This window comes from Cicer arietinum, chromosome 1, assembly GCF_000331145.2.
Source record: "Cicer arietinum cultivar CDC Frontier isolate Library 1 chromosome 1, Cicar.CDCFrontier_v2.0, whole genome shotgun sequence".
NCBI lineage: Eukaryota > Viridiplantae > Streptophyta > Magnoliopsida > Fabales > Fabaceae > Cicer > Cicer arietinum.
In genome coordinates this window covers 15,211,942-15,236,964 of record NC_021160.2, presented here as the reverse complement: position 1 = coordinate 15,236,964, position 25,023 = coordinate 15,211,942, and the positions used below count along the sequence as shown (strand labels likewise).

At 29.9% G+C, this 25,023-nt stretch overlaps 2 protein-coding genes across 2 annotated transcripts; one reads left to right on the top strand and one right to left on the bottom strand.

Annotated features, from left to right (window-relative positions):
• Positions 1-10,213: 10,213 nt before the first annotated feature.
• On the top strand, positions 10,214-13,145 carry LOC101491004 (replication protein A 70 kDa DNA-binding subunit A). The gene is made up of 2 exons (XM_004513415.4): positions 10,214-10,630; positions 11,363-13,145. Exons 1-2 carry the CDS (start codon positions 10,359-10,361, stop codon positions 12,975-12,977), a joined length of 1,887 nt encoding a protein of 628 aa, XP_004513472.1. The 5' UTR covers positions 10,214-10,358; the 3' UTR covers positions 12,978-13,145.
• Positions 13,146-13,265: 120 nt separating this feature from the next.
• On the bottom strand, positions 13,266-13,932 carry LOC101490686 (uncharacterized). Its single transcript, XM_004513414.4, has one exon. The coding sequence runs from the start codon at positions 13,795-13,797 to the stop codon at positions 13,438-13,440; it is 360 nt and encodes a 119-aa protein (XP_004513471.1). The 5' UTR covers positions 13,798-13,932; the 3' UTR covers positions 13,266-13,437.
• Positions 13,933-25,023: the final 11,091 nt, after the last annotated feature.

Sequence of the window (25,023 nt, the reverse complement as noted above, 5' to 3'; positions counted from 1 at the left end):
GAGTAATTTAGCTTCAAGTGAAAGCTCTTCAAATGATTTACTTTTAAATGAAGTATACTTTTTATCGTAGATAATGATAATTCTTTTGAATTGTGATTTTCATTATAGACAATGCAAACGTAAAATGTATTATTTTCAATCAAGGTGGAGATTGTTGAATTTAATTGAAATAATCTATGTTAGTTGAAATAGTCTCACTTTACTTAGGATTATAATGGAAGACGAATGTCAATGATGTATATGGCTTCAGCTCTTCATTATATGCATCAGTCATTAAGAATTTAACCTTGAATGTGATATTTTTTCCTCTTATTGTTTATGAGAGTGTATATATACTAAAACTATGAGGTATTTTGGAGAGAAACCTATTTGTAGTAAAAATATTCATACAATATTATTCCCTGTTTGTTATTAGAGAATGATAATAATCTTTTATCTTATTTTGAATTTCCATATCTTATTCTTATAATGTAATTGTATTATTTTAATTTCTCTACATTTATTTCGATAAATAAAAATCTCCAATCTTATACATTGAATCATAAAGTAATGTTTAGTGTCATTTCTACTTCCAAACATTACACTAGAGCATTCCGCTATCAAAGTGGTCCACAAAAATATTTGCCAAAACTAAAATCTATATACTGATTATAAAACTTAAGTTTTTGTCACTTGTCATCTATTTAGACACTCAGCTATTTGTACTTATTCAATTTCAATTTTTTAAAATTAAAATTTTCTTTTTAATAAAATGCACATAGTATGTAATATAATTACCTTTGAAAACCATAATACGTGAAGTTATTATACTGACTTTATATTTTAAATTTTATAATATCTTTTTTGGTCAAATCAATCAAAACAAGGATAATTTATTTTTTATTCTTTAATCTATTAGTTAATTTATTAGATAATTATAAATTTTCATTAATAAAATACAATTTTAATTTTAATTTCATATTGCAATAAAAAATTAATGAAATTCAAATGTTTCCTATTTTCAATTTCACAATTTCCACTCAAATACATTTTTACAATATGTATTTAGCAATTTTTAATTCAAATTTCTATTTTAGTTATAAATTGTATTTTTATCAACTAAAAATTCATGAAATATTAGATAGAGTTCTAAGAGAGATGTAATACGATAATCATAAAAGATATTTAATAATATCACTTCTCACAATATTTCAAAATAAAAGAAAAATTAGAATCACTTTGTTTGGAGTTTGACTATCAATTTTAGTAAAGTTTTGATTGATTAAGAAAAAAAAGAACAAATTAGTTATACTAAAGTAAATATTTATATGTCTTAACTATTTATTTGATTCCTGCAAATTTAAATATAAGTTATTTTGAATTTAGTCTTTATAAAAATTTGTTTTTCGTTTATACTCCTGCAATGTTAAGACACTTTTGAAATAATCCATAAGTAACAATTTAAGTTTAAAAAAATGATGAACCAGACAATTAATGATGACGTACTCCGATGAAAGTAGATGACATGACTAATTATATGCTGATTCATGATTTTGGATTAAAGCATAAAACAATTAATTAAATAAAGAGTTAAATAGTAATTTAAAAACAGAAAACGAGTTTTGTTTCAAATTATAAATTAGAAATTGAGGAAAAAATTGAGATTCTGGGTTTGAAACGTGATGTGAGAAAAAAGAGAAGACGGAAAAAAATGTGATATGGTGGTTCATGATGAATTAATTAGTAGTGACCCAAATGAATCCGACAGTGATATGTGACCTAAATATGAAAAGTTTTGGATTGAGCAATGAAATAAAGACTATAAATTCAAGATTAGTATGAAATTTAACTCACTTGTGGAAAATGACAACTATAGAGTAAGGGTTGAATGCAAAGAAAAATGTGGATTTGTAAACTTATTCAGTAAGGTTGGTGGCAAATACACTTATAGAATTAAAAGATGGGATAAAGACCACACATGTGTTATGGTTTTATACTTTTATATAGTAGCTCTACAACTTCTAAGTGGGTATCTAAGACAGGTATGAATAAAATGAAGTCATGTGATAATGTCAAAGTCACAATATTATGTTAAATTTGAGAATAAATTGTGTTGTTGGAGTTAGCTTTGGAGTAGCTTGGAAGGCAAAATTAAGGGAAAAAGAGATTTTTGATGGCGATGCAGCAAAACTATGTGCTCTTTTGTGGAAGTATTCTGATGAGCTTACGAGGGTTTCTCTAGGCAACACATGCAAGATCAATGTGGAAAGACCTTGTCTATCCCCTCCAGCAAGATTCAATATGTTTTATTTTTGTATTGATGATTGTAAAATGAGTTTTTCTGACAAGCTCCATGACATTTATTGGTGTAGATGTATGTCATTTAAAGACTAGGTATGGTGCAAAACTATTGATTGCACTAGGTAGGTATGGTGCAAAACTATTGATTGCACTAGGTAGGGATGTTAATAATCAATATTTTTCATTAGCATTTGAAGTGGTTGAGAATGAGGACAAAATGAAGGTGGTTTGTTAGTTTACTTTAGGAGGATATTGGACATGAAAAGAGATATAGGTGTTTGTTTCTGATCAACAAAAGATAGTTCTATTATCTTAATGTTTTTATTTATTTATAGTTATAATTTAAATGATTTGTCACTTATATTATAGTTGTTTTTATTATGAAGCAATCAAATGATGTATTCAAATGTAGTTTTGAGCATAAGATGTGTCCAAAATAAGAATGTAATAATACAAAATATAAAACAAACACATCCAGATACCAAACACAAAAATTACTCAGACATTAAAATAGTGAACTAAACACTAAAAACTATTTAATCAAAACACAAGAAACACTAGATCTACATCGAAACAAATTTGACCACTATTGATTGAAATCATAACCAAAATATTTTCCTTTATATTTAAGCCAATAATAATAAAGAAATTTAACTCGCTGTGTTGTCTTAAGAATGTTACACTCTTTACCTCGAAAAATAATATGATTCCTTAATTTCCAAATAGCCCAAATACATGTTAGCCAAAATAAGATTGAAATATTGATACCCTTTTCTATTAAGGAGGCTTAACCCACCAAATTGGTGTGTGTGGTTTAACGCTTAATTATAAAAGGGGTCTTGAATGTTTAACCAAGTAAGAATATTTTTCCAAATCAGTCCAAAAACGGGACAATTTCTTTAATTCGACAACCTCTCACACACAAATTGTTTGAGCAATCCAAAACACCTCTCCTCATTAAGTTGTCTTTCGAAGGCAATTGATTCTACATCAACCTCCAAGCTAGAAGCAACACCTTTAGTGACACCATTTTGTTCCAAATAAATCACCACATGTTCTACACTCGAATTTCACATCAAGACAAGATAAACAACTTTCACATGATACACACTATTAATAGGATTTTTCCACTGTCACAAATAATCGACTCGATTCTGCAATTGAATAATGTAAAGAAATGTTGCCACCTCAATACAAGAGATGTCAATGACGACAAAAAGGATTAGAAGAAGAGAGCCAAATGAGGAGCCTAATAAAATAAATTATACGAGGCAAGACACAAGTTAAAGGTGCGCCAAGTGTGACAAGCTTGGTCACAATAATAGATCATGCAAAAGTAAAACAGTTAATCTAGAAGTACGAAAACACAATGTAACTTTCATATTATTGCCTTACTTACTAATCAACATTTAATAATTTAACTGTGCTTATTGTAATTTCACTCACTTATTGTAATTACTGCCTTAATTTGCAGAGGAAACCAACAAAAAAAACTATTGAACTTGACAATGAGCCGACTTAACTTGTTGATCCTACACAATCTACAAAGCTTGCTACAAAGCATGCACCTAAGCCTTTACATGAGCCTGCACAAGCACAAACACAAATACACGAGCCTGCTACAAAGTTTGCAAAGCTCATAACACTACAAGAAAAACACCATTTTGTGGCCAATTTTATAAATATTTTGTGGCCGAATAAAACCCTCACAAATTAGTGACCGAAAAAGCCCTCACAAATGTCAAAATTGAAATTGGTCTTTATTTGTGGCTGAAAAAGCCCTCACAAATTTTTAAATATTTAACTTGATTTTGTGGCTGCCTAAGCCCTCACAAAATCACAACATTGTGATTTTGTGAGGGCTTAGGCAGCCACAAAATCAAGTTAAATATTTAAAAATTTGTGAGGGCTTTTTCAGCCACAAATAAAGACCAATTTCAATTTTGACATTTGTGAGGGCTTTTTCGGTCACTAATTTGTGAGAGTTTTATTCGGCCACAAAATATTTATAAAGTTGGCCACAAAATGATGTTTTTCTTGTAGTGTTTGTTTTTTAGTTTTAAAAAGTATGATATTAAAAATAATTTTACAAAACAACTTTTAAAAACAAGTAATCCAAATAAGTTTTTTTAGTTTTTAAATTTTAAAATATTAAAATAGAGTTTTTGGGATGTGAATCAAACAAGCCCTAAGTTTTAGGTTTTAAATTTTTTTTTTGCAGTTTTTATTTTCTCTTATATTACCAAATATACTAATAGATTGATCAATTCAAAATAATTTAATTTTAATTCCTTGAATTTTTCAAAATATTTTTGAAATTTTGTGTGGGGTAGAATAATTTTTTATTTTATTTTAAATCAAGGATAAATGTAAATTTTTAGATGATTTGTGGGATAAGAGTGTAATCGTAGAGGATGGAGTATAATTTTTCTAGAATTAACTGTCTAAAACTTAATATATAAAAATAACATCCATCATTTAGAAGAAAAAATAAAGAAGAAGTTCAAAGAGTTAAACTTGAAGTTTCAACACAAAAGATTTGATGAATTGTTTCATATTTGACATAAAATTCAGGGTACATAAATTCACTATCATTATTAGACCTAATCAAATTAATAGTTTTGTTGAATGGAGTTTTAATTTTAACGAGAACAACAAAGTCATGCATGAACACCGCAAGAAAATTACCATATATCTACTTATGTTTTTAGTGATGGTCAATTAAGACCGTAGGTATAAGTAACATACACATTTAGATTTGCAATGACCATGAGTATAGGTAATTGGATTAGTAAAAAAATTATTGCCACTTAACTCTATTTTCCATGAACGAGCCTCGTCTCGCCTCACCCACCACAAGTCTCATCATCAGTCCCACTCAATCACTCCAATCACCTTCATCCACCTTCGGCGGTCTCAGATGGGTTCCCTTTTCCCTTCTATTTATTTGTTTTGTTTATGTGATTTTTACTAATTGTATGAAAAGTGAATGTAGTTCATTCTTAAAGTTTTTGAGAGAGATGTAGGCCAAGGGAAATAAAGTTATGAAGATTTTCATTTTGTTTATTTGACTATTTGTTTGATTTTCTCTCTCTCCATGGTTTGGTGAAGCTGTTGGAAGGTGGTTCTGGTTGAAACTTTGATTATTGTGTGGGTTCTATGAGGTATTGGTTGGGTTCTACGAGGAGTAGATGGAATGTGCTTACAGTTCTAGATTATTGTTAACTCAACTTTTAGATTGTTATTTAGTTTGATGTTTATTATTTTGTTGAATATACATTATTATCTCAAACTTTCTGAACAAATATTGCTGAAGAATACTGTATTATTTTGTTTTGATGTTTGCTCTGGTTTGATTCATTTTGTACTAAATACAAATAATATTATATTTTAAATTTAATTATAATTTTAATTTAATTATAATTATAATTTTAATTTAATTACAATTTAAATTTAAATTTTAGATTTTTATTTATATTAATTTATTATATATAAAATTATAATACAGAATTAATTTTGAATTTAAAAAAATTAATTTTTTAATATACGTAATATTATGTGGCGGCCTAAGCCCTCACAAAATATTTTTTTTTAATCCCATTTGTGGCGGCCTAAAGCCCCCCCCTCACAAAAGCTGATTTTTTTAAAATCAGCCTGTCCTTTGTGGCGGCCTATGCCCTCACAAACGCAGACTTTTGTGGCTGCAAAAGCCCTCACAAATGCCTGTCTTTTGTTGCTGCAAAAGCCCTCACAAATGGCAACCTGTTTCAGGCACTTTGTGGCTGCAAAAGCCCTCAAAAAATTTTGTGACCAGCTTCTTTGTGGCTGCCAAAAGCCCTCACAAAAGTCACCTTTGTGGCTGATTATACCCCTTTGTGAGGGCAAAAGCCCTCACAAAATGCTTGTTTTCTTGTTGTGTAATCTTGGTGGGCTTGCACTGACTACACAAGCTCATAAGCCTGCACCGAAAGTTTGTACATGAACCTGAACAAGCACATATTGCACATGAGTATGCACCTACACTTGTTCTTGGAAATAAATAAAAAATCTTGACCATTTGATGTCTACTTCTCAATTCAAACCTTTTGGAAAAATGGGACAAAAATCTCCAACCAAGATTACTAAGGCAAAAGCTGCACCAAAGCTTGATCCAAGCAAAGTAAGAAGGAATGGAATAATTTTGGTGCAATGTTCATATATGATGGGTCTAAAAAAGATATGAATTATGATATAGTACTTTTTGTTGATGATGACCTTTATGTAGACCATGGTGACTTGAAACAAGAGCTAAACATTTATCCTAAAGTTGGAAGTTGTTTGACAACATTAAGAATTAAAACTGAGGTATAAAACTCTAGTATTTTGATGTAGTGTGGCTGTAATATTTTAATATAGTAAGTGTCTAATTTTTTGATGTAGTTCGACTTTAATTTTTTTGATGTAAAAATTATGTACTTTGTGCCTATTTAGACTTCAAATGAATGAATCATTGTTTTTGTCAATGTTGTGATTGTTTAGCCACGTTTAAAATTTCATCATTAAAAAACAAAATTTAGTCACTCTGTTAGAAGTTTAGCCATTATTTTTGTGCATTTTGATTTATGATTTCCACAAGCCAATTTTATTCATTTTCATTGAACATTAATTAAAAATATACAACCATAAAACATCAACCTAAGCCAACAACATAAACAGGAAACAAAACATCCCAAGTGAGCCATTCTAACATAACCATAGTACAAACACATTACAATATTACACATCCTATTTTTTAGCATTTGGACGCACCTTTACCATAGAACAACCACATTACAACATTATACATCCCTTTTTTTCCCATACATGAAATAAAAAAGAACCCAACTAATTACAAGCATCCAAGTGAGCCATTTCACATTTATTTTCTCTTTTCCAAATTTTGTGTTCATCTATCATAAAATTAACACATTTGCAATTTAGAGTTGATTGAGATTCCACTGCATTATCAACTTTTCCAGATACAAACTGCTCAATTGAGTTTGAAACATTCATCATAGGTCTTGTGTTTGCATCAAGCTCATTATCCCATATGAACAAATCTCAAGTGACTTTTTTCTACAAATAAGAATTACAAATCATAACAAACATTACAACATTTAGAAAGATATCATTCATAACAAAAAAAAAATTACAAATCAGAATAGAACTTCAGAAATTCATACTCACATTCCACTTACGACATCTCTAAAATTGACGCCCATTATTCTTGTATGATATGTACATCCTCATGGGTAATTGTCAACCACACAAAGGTACTATTCCATGGTGAGAAGAAGCCATGGATGAACCAACTATATTACTTCATATTTCCAATAATTTACAATAATTTAATACATTATTTTTCCTATATTGGTTTTATTGGTCTTTGTTTGTTATAGTTAATACTAGTAATTTATTATGTTGTAGTACATATCAATTTTCTACGTATATTTATTATTTATTAATGTCATGTTGTTTTGAGTCACGGTCAATATTGTTTTATTTTTTTGGACTATATATATCAATTTTATATGTGTGTTCATTATATATTCACAAAAAATATTGACGGGAAAATGTAATGAATTAGTTTAAACAAACTTATTAATATATAATAACGACAAATTATATTTATGAACAAATTATTTACATAAATGTGTAAAATTAAAGTGACCCATGATTAGGTAGGTGATGTTAATGTTATAAAAATTATTACTGCCATGTAGAGATCTTTGTGTTTGATTTTTCTTTATGGAGGTATGGGTCTTAAACCTTTGAAAACTTGAATATTGTTATTGCAAATTCTATGCGGCCGATTGGTAATGGTTGGAGAAGCCTATTTTGAACATAATCCAGATTTCTTCTCCTATCCATTATCTTATAAGGTCATTTATGGATGATTTCATTCAACATGGTAGTTATTACATTCCTCAATTTTTGATTGAGAGATATACGACCTTGAGTGGAAATATGGCAAATAAGCATATGTTTTCAATCACTTGTCACCTTCACAAGGCTTTCTCCATTACTCAAAGTCAATTACTGGTTGGCATATAAAGTCAACATTGATAAAGTTGTTAATGATGTTCATAAGCATGAGAAGGTGTTAGGAATGGAAAGATTGAAAGAAATGTTTGTTTTGATTCATTGTGTTTTCAAAACTAAATACAATTGTTGTTATCAAAAACCGTTATAGTCATAAATAACTTAGTCTTAACCAATTTGGAAAAACTAACTAAACAAGTTGGGCTACTCACTATAGACTGAGTTACAAGCCCCAATAGGTTCTATTCTAGGGCCAACAAACTCCTCTTTAACAGGAGTTATAAACTATAAACACATTTTAACTATCTCTTGCTTAATCCAAGTCTTCCTCTTTATTTTAAAAAGGTATCTATTTAATGTCTTTGTCATGATATATGCTACTTAGTTTTGAGTGTGACAATGTACCAGCTCAATCACTTCTTTAAATAAGTCTTTAAGAAAATGAAACCTTACCTCTACGTGTTTGCTACGACCATGTAGGACTAGATTCTTAGACAATTTTAATAGAATTATTGTCACAAAATAGGGTTTTTAGAAGTTTATACAAAATCCTTCTCAACCAAATGGTTTGGCAAGCACATGAGGCGGTTGCTATAAGTTTAGCCTATGTTGTGAAAAGGGTCACTATTGATTTATTTTTATTTTTTGATACCATAAGACAACTCTAGATGCTAAAATGAACCTTGATGTCCTTCTTCTATCATCAATATATCTTACATAATCATTGTCTATAATCATTGTCTGTGTATGCCACTAAGTCTTCTTTTTCGGACTGCCTGTTTGAATTTCAAGATCAATGGTGCCTCTAACATATCTTAGAATTCGTTTTGTTGCTTGTGTGGGTCTCTCCATGTATATGCTAATTAATGATACATCAAACTTGAAGTCTGGTCTAGTTGTTATCAATACATTAGATAACTACTAACTTATCTCGACCCATAAGATTTGGATCAGATCTGATTTGATTCCAAAAGAAAAATAGGAACAAGACTGGTTACCCTCAATTACTTGTCTGGTTCCAAATTATTTTATGGACTTATGATTATTTTATATTTATTATTATTATTATTATTATTATTATTATTATTATTATTATCATAGATACCCTTATAGAATAATTGGAGCTCAACGTATTCAAATAATCTTTCATCAGTCAAATGTGTTAATCCGAGTGGAGCTCCTTATTGTATCTTTTCAAACTAGGACTAAGAACATTTATTTTCTACTTTTCTTTTTTTTGTATGATTATTTTATTTTATTTATTATTATTATTATTATTATTATTATTATTATTATTATTATTATTATTATTATTATTATTATTATTATTTTCACTATATCTAAAAAAATAAATAAATTTTGTCTCACTTCACAATTATAATCTATAGTCGAATATAAAATGAGTTATATTGTAAAATATTTCTTAACCACCAATCTTCTTAAAAGGGTAGAGGTGAATATTTAGTTGTGCACTTAATGATGTGCTTGAACACCAGTCGCATTCTTTGTGTAAATTATTTATCTTTGCTCAATTAAACTCTACTTTTTTTTTTCTTCATGAAATGTGTCATATCATAATAGAGTTACTTCTCGATTAATTTTTTAAAATATATATGCATTACTTTTATGTAATTTTATATTGGAATTAATATGATCTTACTTTTATATCATCTCTTAATTTATTGGACTCTTATCTTATTAGATTCAATTGGAACAAAGACCATGTTCGCGTCTAAAAAATAATCCAACCTAATTTTATGATCGAGTACTGGACACAACAAACTAAATTTTGTATACCTCAATTTGACATGACTTTTTCTATAAATAAAATAAAATTAATTGAACTGTTTGACTGGTTTGATTTTCTAAATCGCCGACCCGGGTCGGTTTTTCACCGGTTCACTCCCGTGGTGAAAATATAACAAACGATTCCGTTTCTAGTAATCTCGCTCTCTGATTGCACTTTCTGTTTTCATTTCTAGTTAAGTCCCATTCGGGAATACATTATCAGAATCACTATGTCGGTGAATCTCACGACGAACGCTATACCGGCGATAATCAACGGCGACGTTGACGCAAAACCGTTAGTTCAGGTTCTCGACATTACATTAGTCACAAGTAACAAAAACGCTCAGCAGCAGAGATACCGTCTTCTTCTTTCCGACGCCGTTTCGTCTCACCACGCTATGCTCGCCACTCAACACAACGACGGTGTTAAAACCGGACGAGTTAAGAAAGGTTCCATCGTTCAGCTTCTCGATTACATATGCACTCCTCTCCAGAATCGCAAGTCTCTCTCTCTCTCTCTCTCTCTTCCCCTTTTTTTGTATATTTATTGTTCGATTAAGTAATCTCTGTGATTATATTCATATTAAGATTGTTTCTATTTGAAATTTGATATGCATTTCACTTTTTAGGTGATTTCAATTTTAAACCTAAAACGATGCATTTGTAATCGCTGTTGTCAATTGCTGATTACTGATTCTGCTATGGTAAAGTGCTAGAGCACCACTATAGCCGCCATTTGACAACACTTTGTACTAACCTGCGTGTTGCATAACGATAGCAAATTGATAGTACCGCGAAATAATAGTGACATCAAATGTTGGAATTCTGCTTTTAAAAAAACATTTGGAATTATGCTAAAGAATTAGGATATCCAATCTCATTGATGAAATGTGATAGTTGAATTAGGTTTTAGTTTCTTGTCATAGTTGAGTTAAGATTGTTGCGAATTGAATTTTATGTGAGTTTAATTTTTTTGCGTCATTGCAGTTTTTAGCCTAAAACTTTATAGAAGATGCATTTGATTTTTGATTGGTTTACATAAGTTTTAGCTTTTTGTGTATCTTAAGTGAATGATTAGTGTTGGAATTAGGATATGGAACCTCATTTGTGAAATGCAAAATATTAGCATATGGATGTTAAAGAATCAAAATGATGTTACTGATGAAATGTAGCATAATTGAATTTATGTTTATTCTGTAAAATGGATTTATGTGTTTCTGTGTTCGTTGTACAGGATTATTATGGTGCTCAACATGGAAACCATAATACCTGATTGTGAGATCATTGGGAATCCAAAGTCATTTGTGGACTCAGAATTACCTATTCAGAAAGCATTGCATGGGAATACTGTGGAGAGTTCGTCCAGAAGTAGTAATAGTAATTTGGCTGCTCAAAATGCAGGTAGTAATGTGCAAAGTTTCAGGCCAACAATTCAACCTGCATACCAACCTCCTCCGATGTACAAAGGTCGTGGTGCAGTTGTGAAAAATGAGGCACCGGCACGTGTAATACCTATAGCTGCTTTAAATCCTTATCAAGGTAGGTGGGCCATCAAGGCAAGGGTGACTGCGAAAGGTGATTTGCGCCGCTATAACAATGCTCGTGGAGATGGGAAAGTCTTCTCGTTTGATCTCCTAGATTCAGATGGAGGTGAAATACGAGTAACTTGTTTTAATGCTGTTGTTGACCGCTTCTATGAATGCATTGAGGTTGGTAAAGTTTACTTGATATCCAAAGGTAGCTTAAAACCTGCACAGAAGAATTTCAACCATTTGAAGAATGAATGGGAAATTATGTTAGATTTAAATTCAACGGTTGAGCTTTGCCCAGATGAGGATGGTTCTATACCTAAGCAACAGTTCTCCTTCAGGCCTATCAGTGACATAGAGAATGTTGAGAGTAACACTATCCTTGATGTTATTGGGGTCGTGACATCTGTGAATCCTTCAGTTCCCATCTTAAGGAAGAATGGAATGGAAACACTAAGAAGGATTTTGAATCTAAAAGATAGTTCTGGCAGGAGTATTGAGCTAACACTTTGGGGTGAATTCTGCAACAGGGAAGGACAAAAGCTGCAAGATATGGTGGATGCTGGGGTTTTCCCCATTTTGGCAGTAAAGGCTGGGAAGGTTAATGAGTTCAGTGGAAAGTCTATAGGCTCTATTTCTACTACACAACTTTTCATTAATCCAGATTTTCCTGAGGCTCAGAGCTTAAGAGTCTGGTTTGATCAAGTGGGAAAAAATTCTGCTTCTCTATCCATTTCTAAGGACATTGTTGCTGGAGGACCCAAGAATGAGATACGCAAAACTCTGTCTCAAATCAAAGGTGAAGGTCTGGGGCGGTCAGACAAGCCAGACTGGATAACAGTGAAGGCAACCATATCATTCATGAAGACCGATACATTTTGTTACACAGCTTGCCCTCTGATGATCGGAGATAGACAGTGCAATAAGAAAGTGACAAGGTCAGGGGACACGAAATGGCAGTGTGATAGATGCAACCAGGAGTTTGAGGAATGCGATTATCGATACCTTCTCCAAGCTCAAATCCTAGACCACACAGGATTAACTTGGGTAACTGCTTTCCAAGAAGCAGGGGAAGAGATTATGGGGTGCTCAGCAAAAGAGCTGTATCTGTTGAAGTATGAACAGGATGATGATGAAAGATTTGGAGATATAATCAAGAGTAGACTCTTCAACCAGTTTGTATTTAGGCTGAAAATCAAAGAGGAGTTATATGGCGATGAACAGAAGGTGAAGATTACAGTAGTTAAGGCAGATAAGGTGAATTATTCGTCCGAGAGTAGATACATGCTTGATTTGATTTCCAAGTTCTGTAGGCAGTAATTGTAACATGGTTTCAGAAAATTTTCATGTGATTAGTCATACTTATTGGCATTAGTGTACAAGCTTTACATAGAGTTGACTATTAGTGATTATCGATTATTGCGTCATCTGTGTAATCACATTACGTTTATCATCTATTATTCCACTTATTGTCTGATCCTTTTTTCATTTTTTGTCAGCTATCTTGTATACTTCATATTAGATTATTTTCAAAATGAAATCTGCCATAGGTCTGCTAGTTAGTTTGGTTCCTATCAGCGGAAACTTGTAATTAATCTGTTTTTAAGATGTACCAAAATGAAAATTACATTTTAATAATTGAGAAGCTTCTGTTCATGTGGAGCTCAAGAGTCACATATTAGTACACACACAAAAGAGGGTTCAATTCATAACTGAAGAACATTACATATACATATCATGATAAGAGAAAAGAAGTTCCCAGCAGCATGACGGAAATTCATCAGCTTCGCTTGACGGGATCGAAATTGGACACACCCACCACAGCACCAACAATGACTGCAACCACAACTCCACCAGCTCCAATGCTTAGCAAGAAGTTCTTGAGAGAAGGTGAAACGGCTGCTTCAGCCACATCAGGAACCATCAAAGAAGCTGTCAACGCAGCCGCCGTGAGCCCCATCACAACTTTCTCTTTCATGGATGCCCTGACTTGAAACCTTCCATTGTGTTTTGATGATGCTACAATCTTCGAAGACCTAAGAGGCAGTGGATTGAAGAATGCCCCAGAGCTACACACCACCGTCTTCTGGCTGGTGTAAGTTAGTGGCATTGCCATTGAAACTGCAGAAGTGGAAGCCATTCCTTTTCAACAGGTTGTTTCTTCTTCACCTGCTAGTTGTCAAACTTGCTTAAGCTTATGTGTATAGTGAGGAAATGGGTTTGGTGTGATTGTGTTTCGCTTTGAGAGGAAGGGTGGTGAAGGCAGGCATGGAATGAGAGGTGGAAATTTTTGGCATATTTGCATGCATCTGATGTGGCAGCTTCTCCATTGGGAATTGACGGATAAGGTTATCCTATTGGTCCAATCAGCACCTATTCTATTGAAAGTATATTCTGTAGTCATCATCTATTGTGCATTTCATTGTTACTGGCTTTCTTTTTGGACTAAATTCTTTGTTATTGTTAATATGTGTTTATGTCTGCAATTACAAAAATTAATTTTGAATGATTTGAATGAAAAATGTTTTATTGGAATATATTTTCATAAAAGTAAATCAAACAATAAATTTAGTATAAAAATTAAGGTTAAATTTAAAGGTTCCAAATTTTAATTTTCAGGTAGAATTTTAATTCTAAAGGCAAAGTTAATTTGAGTTAGCATATCACCGAAACATATCAAATCAGTATTACATCTCTAAAAGCCTCCTTTGGAGTTACAACAAAATATTTGAATATCGAATTTTTAAATTTAATTTGGGGTGACGGATTTTGATAGTTACTTTGTATTCAATTATATTGTGTTTTTTTTTTCAAAAAAACTTCCTTTACCAAATCACTTATTTTAATTATTGATATATTTTTTATTATTATCAATTCAAAATATCATAATACATTAAAAATTATGTACATGATAATTATTGAAGAGTAATATAAAAATTAACAATTAAAATCATATTAAAAATTAAAAATAACATTTGTTTTAAAATATCTTTTTTTATTAAAATAAAACTCATTGAAAAATAGAGTATACCAAGACCACTAGGGTAATATGATATCCCTAGTGCACTCAAATTGACGCGGATGGTGAAAGACTAAAAATTTGTCCTATACTTATAATAATAACGTAGCAAAACAAATACTGAAAATAATTATTAATTTAATTAGTTATTATTTTAATGAAATAATTAATTTAAGTTTTATTAAAGTAATAATTAAATTAATTATTAATTAATGATTAATAATTAATTAATAAAACTTAAATGAATTATTTTATTAAAATAATAATTATTAATTAATAAAATATATATTTATTATTAAGAAAGATGTTAACAAAAAATAATGTATTGCATTATTTTTCAATGGGTAGATGTGTCTTTATTAATTGATCAAATACTCTATATATTTATCTACTAAATAGCACTATTAGTAAAAATAATTTTATAAATAAAAAAAATAAATCTTATAATAAAAAAAAATTAATACATTGAGAAATCGGTGGGGAAGAACCGATTTCTCTAAACAATAATAATAAGTTGAGAAAATAGGGGGGAAGGAACTGACTTTTCAATAGAAGTTTAGAAAATTGAAAAAAGATAGTAATTTGATATTTAATTAGGAATTAATGGTAATTTGATACTTTATTTTTGTTTCGATGGTAGAACAATAAAAAAACCACATATTTTGTATAAGCTGCTACATTTTCCTATTAAAAATTACATAAGAAAAAAATAAAGACAAGAAGAAATTGAATTGCAAAATTGAACCGTGCTTTAAACACATGAAGCACAATTGAACAAAATAAAGACAATTAAAAGAAACTGTTCAACTTTATCCACTCCAAAATTTTATAAAACCACACATAACATTGGAAGTATATTTTCCGATGAGAAAAACAAATGCGTTTTTAATAGAAAAAATATATATTCATAGAAGGTATAAAACAACTATTTTTTTTCTCTAATACGTATTTTAAGAGAATTGAATTTTGTATCTTCATAACTGAAATTTATACCTCTCATTTATAATTTTTATACCTTAACATAAAAATATCTATCAATAAATAGTAAAAATTAAAATAAATTTGGATATTTTGATCGTACCTCCACATTCCAAAATTCTAAAAAAGTAATTTTTTTTTTCTCTGAAATTCTAATCAGAAATTTCACGAATGAAATTTCCGGGGTGAGATTTTTTTTTTCTTCAATTTTATTTATTTATATTTTTCTCATTAAATTTTTTCTAGTGAGGATCAGAGGAGCGAAAAAATTATGTGGAATATTCTCGAGTTTGACATTCTACACAATTTAATAAGAGAGCCACTGTTTAAAAAAAAGGAAAAAGATGAAGGAAGAGATGCAACAAGAGTAGAATTATTATATTCAACCTGATTGAGCAAGAGGAGCAGCATAATCTTGCATATGAGGATCATATACAACATGATCAGGAGGAGCATGAGCAACACTAGGATAACATGCATCATCATTAGCAACCTGAACAACTACTATTTCTTAGAGGTCATTTCGATCTTTCTGTCCTTAAGAATTATGAACACCACATTGCAGTTTGAGTGTGGAATGAATATATTAATAAGTAATTTATTTTATTACATAGTATAATATAACATAGTATGTATAATTTAATATATTTAATTGTATAGTTTATTACAAGGCCGATTTTAAGAACTCAATTTGTTTGAAATAGTTGATTTATTGATGTTAGGAACTCATTAGAGTTTAATTTGATTTACTGAAAAAAGTCAAATGATGAAATATACTCATTGAGAAAGAGAAGAAAAACTGAAGAAAAAAAAAAACAGTTTTTAAAAGAATTATTTCAATAGTGAAATTGCTTAGTCTATATATATATATATATAATAATAATAATATTAAACTAACTAATTGTATAATTTATTGTTTTATTTTAATTAAACATGATAGACGTGTCTTTAAAGTTGTTTCAAATTGCAACAAACAATATAAATTCATTGATATCAGATATGTATTTCCTACTCAGATAGATCAGTGGATTATTATATATGAGTTACGTCTTCTGCAACGATGTAATTTGCACATGATCGACAATAATCTCATATCTGCTTTTGCTGAGAGATGACACACATAGACTAGCTCATTTCACCCGCCATTTGGTGAAATGACTATTACTCTTGACGATGTTAGGAGTCTTTTGGACTATTAGTCTTGACGATGTTAGGGATCTTTTGGGCATACCATATTATGGAATGTTAGGGGTCTTTTGCTATTGATGCTGCCGTTGAGTTATTGGGAGTTGATGAAGATGAAGTTGTGAATGAAACTAGGGTCAATGAAGGTGCTTCATATAGTCCTAGTCATAATGTTTGTACTAATACTAATCATGGTGAATGGTATACACCATATCAGATAATGGGTGATCATATACAACAAAGTTTAGGCTTACAAAGGCTAGATTATGAAGATGAGATAAACGTCTTCTTAGAGAGAGCCTTACACATATCTAGAGGAGGGGATTATAATTAGTACCATAGTTATACTTTGATTGTATTATTTTATTATTCAGACATATTTATTTAAACTTAATTATTTAGACTTATTAATTTTATCTTACTATTTAGACTTTATTTATTTTTATTGCTTTAGACTTATTTTGCTAAAAGGTGAAATCATTTAATCTTTTGTATATTATGTGAATGAATTATATTAAAAAAAGGGATATGAAATAAAACTTTAAATCAAAAGTGTCAATCATCTGCATAAACTATAGCTCATGATGTAGACTCATCACTGCAGTGATTTTTCCAATGTCATGCAAGTTGAGACAACGAACATCCTGATTTCAATTTAACTTGTACCCAATGAGTTTCATTAACAAAACCAATGATGATGATACGATCACGTGATATGTCTCAATTGTGTGCACCTCTCAATGAGAAAAAAATTCAAAGAAAATATTTTTCCCAATGTCACAAGAACAAGATTATATTTTGTTGATATCAAGTAACCCATATCTTGAATGCTCATTCATTTCTCATTAGGTTGGTTTCCCAAATCAATTACAAGCAAATAGTCTGTCACTTTTTGCAAATGTTTCTTGAATAATGCAACATGTAAATCAGGTTTGTACTTAATCTTTTTATACAACTATCCATGCACAATGCTCCAATATTATTCATTATGACCAAGTAAAGCAGCAACAACACGATATCCACAATTTTCATCTGCTTTAACATTAACTATGTCTTCAATATATAAATGAATTAGAGGAGGAAACCCGTCCAAATATTTTATAACTTCACTCATCATAGGTTGATGTAAGGTTTGTTTGGGTGTTTGCTGAAAGGCTTGTTTGGATGTTTGCTGAGAGGCTTGTTTGGATGTTTGCTGGGAGGCTTGTTGTGATGCTTTCAATGGTATTTGTTGAGAGACTTGATTAGTTGCATTATCAGAATAAAATGCATTAAAATGCTAAAAAAATGAAGGATCGCGATATACGTCAAATCTTTTTGCCTTCTTACATTTTTTTCTCTTCACACCACCCTTTGTTTTGATCTTATTTGGTGGTGTACACATTGATGTTGTATTTGGATATGCTATTCACGCAACTTGTTCTTCAATGCCCTCCTTCCAGCAATATTAAGTGTTTTCCATAACCAAACTATATTCATCTCTGATGTAATGTCCAACTTTGAATCGTTTTCTAACTTTTCTTCCTCAGGACTACCATTCATTGTTAACTAACTCCAATGTATATGAACATCCATTGAGATTGGAACACCTTCCAACTTATATAGTGCGAACTCACATGCACACGGTAATACATGAGACTTTCTAAGTATACAATGACACACAAATTTTTATCGACATAGTTGACTCTCTTGTATCCATCAACAATATCAACTAAAGCTTTCCTTGATACAACCTAAGTCAAATTCTCAAAGAATAGATTGTAGTGTATTTGCTCTTTGTGACTCTTACTTGTCTCAAATGACCATTTTATCTTAATAATTTGCAAATTCAACATCTCATTCATACCATACCGTACCTTACATAAATATCATTTATTGTGTTCTAAAAATCTATTCAATGACCAATGATCAGACTCAACCTTAATATTCAAAAATAAAAAAGGTTTGGAATTATTTAAATAAAAAATCTATAAACATGCATGTTTAGTCATAAACATGTATAAATGTAAAACAAAATGCAAAGTTTTAATGACATACCTATTAGTCGTATTATTTCCTAGATGCAACACTCGATTGGTATATGCTTCAACAAATTTTTCCTTATGAGGAGTCAACCATGTGTCTCTGACGTAGTCAAAGAAAATAATATTATGACACATGCTTGCTCAAACCGTTGCAAAAGTTCATCATACTTCTTCTCTTCATAACAATAAATAACTTTCCACCACAAATCTAGAATAAGTTCCTGCATATCTTTTTTCAGTATATATTGTTTGAATTTACCTCCAACATTATTATTGATATGAAGTTGACAAGGTAAATCTGTTGAAGATGGAAATACAACTTCAATTGCATTCATCAAAGCAAGTTCCTTGTCAATCACGATTACCTGAGGAAATGAGGTATTTGAAACAAACAACTCTTTTAACTTCTCTAATGTCCAACAAAAGTTTTCTTGACATTGAATGTCAAACTAGTTAAAGTTACACCAACGATTTTAAACAATGGTAACCTATACTTATTGGTTTTGTAGGTGTTATCCATGATCAATATAAGAGTGAACATGTTCAATAAAGTTATGGAATCTGGGTGCGTAAAAAACATGTCCCTCACAATGTTGGAGTCTTCATGAGTCCTACTCCAACAAGCATACTTCTCAGCTTCAAGTAACTTCAACATATGTTGTATATCAGTTCTGGATCATTTCAAATTCGTTTTGTATGTGGTTCGTCATATATAAATTTGAGAGATATTAGTCATGTTCTCCTTATCTTGATCTCTCAAAGATGACAAGATGTGTCTCGGTGCAACGTGATACTTTGCTAGTTCGTCAACATGTTTCTTAACTTCTTCTTTTGAGCGCCCCACAAATGCATTATTCTCAAAAGCATCCACTAACTCATTATTGTGAAGTCTACACATTAAACTAATAATTCATCTTTCATCATTCTTTAATGGTCTCGATCTAAGTTTAAACGGACAACCACACCCTTTTGTTGAAGTCCCTGAGTTACTTTTATTTGACTTATATTTTCTACCTCTATCACAACTGAAAATTAATTTTGACTTCCTTCCTCTCTTTCTGGTCTCTATGATAATAGCTACTCGATTTTGTCGGCCAATCTCTCTTGCCCATGATATGACAACTTCTCATGACTCAAAAATTTGATCAGTTGTAAATCCTTCAGTCAAATTTATACATAATGGTATTTTTTCATCCCTACAAAAAAAAAATCCAGAATAAAATTAATTACCAGAAATTTTGTGCCATGAAATTTACGGAACACAAATTACACTACCAAAAATTTTGAAAATACAATTTCTGATAGTGTTAATTTGTGTACCGGATTTTTTAGGGAAATAATTTAATTATCGATATTTTGGTGAGGGGTACTATTTTGGAGTCATTTTTTTTTTACCTTTGATTGAATGAGAATAAGAGGGATAAAATTGAGTTTTTTACATTTTGGAGTATAAGTCCAATTGTGGGATACAAAATCTAATTTTTTGTATTTTAAAAGAGTGAAAAGTTGGGCACGAAAAGAAATTATATTGGCCTAACAAGATTTTGAGTTGAACCTCAAGTACTATTATATACCGATTTTTTTGACAACAAAATGGTTTATCTGTGAAGGAAAAATTCATAAATATCATTATTCATAATGTCAAAATTAATTAACTGATTAATTAAACTATTTGACTTCTATGATTACACTACCTCTTTTCATTTGTGGATAGAGTTTCTTTAAGAATAGACGTGAAACCGTTTGTTCACGTTATTGACATCATTTATTATTATAATCTTACAATGTTAATGAATATTCTTGTGTCAGAATCATCTCTTAAAAAAGAAATAATTCTATGTGCTATTATTTAATTAACTAAAAATTAATAGTCTACAAAATATTTATGCATATAATGTTATGATTTACACTAAGTATACTCTTATAGATTCAAAGCAATTTCACACAAACATCTACGCCTTCACATGTTTTCATAAGGCATGCAACCATTGGAAAAGTGTGGAAAAAAAATCTGGTCAATAAGAAAGATAGCACGTGCAACTATAATCGTTGTTCTTATATTAAGACCACAAATTTGGAATAACTTGTTCCCCCAATACAACGCAAGTGTCAAGGTATAAAAGATGCAACCGTTAAGAAAATTTGAAGAAAAAAAAATCTTAGCCAATAAAAAAGATAGCATGTTCAACTATGACCATTATTCTATTGACACCACAAATTTGAAATAACTTTTTTTTCAAGACAACACAAAACTCAAGGTATACAAATGGATCTATTGCAAAAGTGTGAGAAAAATTCTTAGTCAATAAAAAACATAACACGTGTAAATGTAATAATTATTCCTACATTGAGACCACAAATTTCAAATAAATTTTATTTTCCAAAGTTGTTGTTACAATAAATTATAGGTGCAAGTATACATAGTCAATAATAAGTAGTATGAATAAAGACCGTTCTCATGAGGATTAATTATATCATTAATTTAAACACTTTTCTAACACATTCAACTTGTTTGCTATAAAAAATATACAAAGTTAACATTTTTGGGATAACAATTTAAAGTAAAATTGAATCTAAAATTGTAAGTTTATATAAGCACACAATACAATAGAAATCAAATTATGGAAATAAGTTGATGATAAAACTCAATATTACCTTCAATTTATGTATTAAATTGTTATCGCAATACTGTAGCAGTTATGAACAGAGTGATCCTAGGAATTTTCCAACTCAGTCATTATGATTAAATGAATTAATGTTATTTATGGTTTCATGTTTACGTCCAATCATGCTACAGTATATAGTTCATATTTTGTTCTATGGACTTAAATATTATTATTAGTTATTTAATGTCAACCATTTGTCCAAGTATCTTGAATTAATCCATATTACACAAACAATTCCATTTTTTTCCCCTTTTCCAAGTTCAAAGACTCATAATAAACTTAAATTTATCAAGATCATATTGAAAGATAGCATAAAAGCAGCTTGCATAAAGAAAAGCTAAGCACAACATAATACATAAACCATAAACATTAATTAATACTTCATTAATCCTTAACTAAAATGAGTTTAGCTGATAATGAGCTTTAAGTCAAACACTAAAATGGAATGAAATATAAAAACAACCATTATAACTTAGAATATTATAGAAATATAGATTTAAGGAAGGAACACAAGCTTAAGTGGTAGCTACATCAGCTTCTGCTTCATCTTAGATGCAAGTTATTTTCCTCTAACACAAGTCCTCCGCAAAAGTGGCTCCAATGGTGTCTTTAATGGTGGATGAATAATGTAAATCAAGAATGCCAACCAGGATTGTGAATTCTAGGTAAAGAGTTGTCTCCCTTCTCTCTTTAGAAATTATTTTCCTTTTATATGATAGTTGTAGGACAACTCATCTCTCTCTTCTTATACCTTATTTTGTCTTTTTCTGATTAAACATCTTTTAGCCTAATAAGAGAAGGTTGACCCATCTACATAGGTTTAGTACATGTTTTACTATGGCAAGGTACCGCTCAGCTCCTGAGGCTAAGTATACGCCCATAAGGTTCACATCTTTGCATTGATTTGTTGCTCATCAAGTCTGTCACGCCTAATGTTGCATTTTTTTTAAGTATGGGACAAAAACTTCAAATTTGACATACACAAGTAACAAACCTAACATAATTTCTTTTAAATCAATAATTAAATGCAACTACATCTAAAATTACTCAAACATTGATATTGATACTAAAACCTAATATATTAATTATAATTACTATAAAAGACAAATAAATTCTAGCTTAAAATAACTCTTATTTCTAAGAGTTATCAGAAACCTAAGACAAGACATAAAGATACAACCATGGGGAAAATGTGAAAAAAATTCTAACCAATATGAAAGATAGCGTACACAACCATAATTAATATTTTTGCGTTGATACAATATATTTGAAATAAATTATTTTTTCCAAGGCAACACAATACTCGAGACATAAAGATGCAACTATTGAAAAAAATATGAACAAATTTCTTGCCTATAAAAAAAATAACATGTCCAATCATTATCATTATTCTTGCACTAAACTCAGAAATTTGAAATAATTTTTCTTTTCCATGATAGCGCAAGACTCAAGGAATACAAACACAACTTTTGAGAAAATGTGAAAATAATATTATGTCTAATAAGAAAGACAGCATGTGCAATCATAATCATTATTTGTGCATTGAAATCATAAATTTGAAACAACATTTCTTTCACAAAGCAATACATAGCTCAATGTATACATAATTCGTGCAGTCCACAAGGGTCGTTCCTTCCATCATCATCTCCATTTTCTAAAAAAGCTCTATCCATCTTTCTTTCGTTATTAAAATATCATGACACCTCTTTTCAGCATTTAGAAGCACCACCACTCTTCTTCCTCTTGAAATAATGTCTTAGAAGATCTTCACCAAAAAATTGACACCTTACTCCTTTCAAAACAATGTTAATTTTATAAGTTTTTTTAATTTTTTTAAATTATATTAAATACATATTGTTATTTTTCTATAAAATTCAAATAATTAAATTAATGTTAAATTTTAATTGTAATTATAGTTGACATGTTTATCATACGGGTAAACATCTAGTTGTTTAATTAAAAGTAAAAAAAATTCTCACCATCAGAAACAACTAACACACAATATTATTACACGATACACGAATTACAATGAAAAGTGTGGATTCTTAACATAAGAATGTAAGACATTAAATATGTTATGAGGAATGCGACTAATACACACATTTCAAAAAAAAAAATTATTGGTTGAAATCCACATAGGTTCTATCAAATTATATGAGTCTCATTTAAATTTAGTCGATAATGAGTTCCTAAAATCAGTAAATCAACTTTTTCACACTAATTGAGTTCCTAAAATCAATAAACCACATAACTCTAATATCAAGATTCTAAATGGTAGATGGTGGCGCATAGTAGCTGCAGCCGCTGGCTCGGGTGGAATATGGAGAGGAGATGAAATTGTGAGAAACTAGGTTTAGTCTTTATTTAAAGAGAAAATAGTCTATGTTAAAATTGAATATTTATTGTGGATATATAAGACGCAAATATAAAATTTTAGAATGGTTTGGAATGTCATCTGTGACAAAAACAATTAAGCGGATATCTCTAGACTCTATTGAAGTTAGAATTGCCAAATGTTTGAGCATGCTTGCTCTTGCATATACCCAGAACACAATTAAAAAATCATAAGGTCATCTCTTACTGATAATTGTCTAAAAATCAATGTGATATGCATGTGGTTTGAGCGTCATTATTAGCAACAAAATAAACTCATCGAATTGGAACACAATCATAGTGGTACCGATTATACACTAATTGCAAAGACACAACTAACATATGAAAACGATGGAAGTGGTCACCTTCTACTACTAATCGACTAAAAATTAATGTGCATAAGGATTAGGTATCATGATCAGAAATTTAATTAACATGTTAGAAAGAAATTTGATAATCGGCACGGTTAGTATATCAAATTACTACCGCAAATTTGGACACCATTTTTTTTTTTAATTTATAAATTGTTCCAAATTTATAATATTTTTAAATATTCTGTTAAATAAATTATTAATAATTCACAAGTGAATAAATTTTTACCAATATAATTATTAAATAAATTTTAAAAGATACTAAATTAACTTATTTTATTTGTATTATATTTCTCTCTCTGTCAGTGTAATAATATTTTCTATTTTTTACAAGTATATTAAACATAATTAACTTTTTTTTTTATGTGAAAGTTAAATCTGAAATCGGAAAACTTAATGTTGTATTGTTTTATTCGGATAATGACATTTAATTAACATGTTGCAAAAGATGTCGACGCTTATAACAAAAACATAGTCTCTTACCGATAATTTGTATGTATTTTTGCTTCTACCTTAGAACATGTGTCTTGTTATTTGGTGTAGTATTGGTTATACAAGAATCACACATATTTTTAGATTACGGTAATGAAACCAAACACATCGGGTATTTAAAGAAAGAAAAAAGATTGAAAAAGATAAAATAAATAAAAAATAAAAATAAAAATTCGAGAAAAAAAAAATGAAAAATATATAAACATTTCATGTAACTTAATGGCCAATAAAAAACACCTCTAAGATATATAATATTGT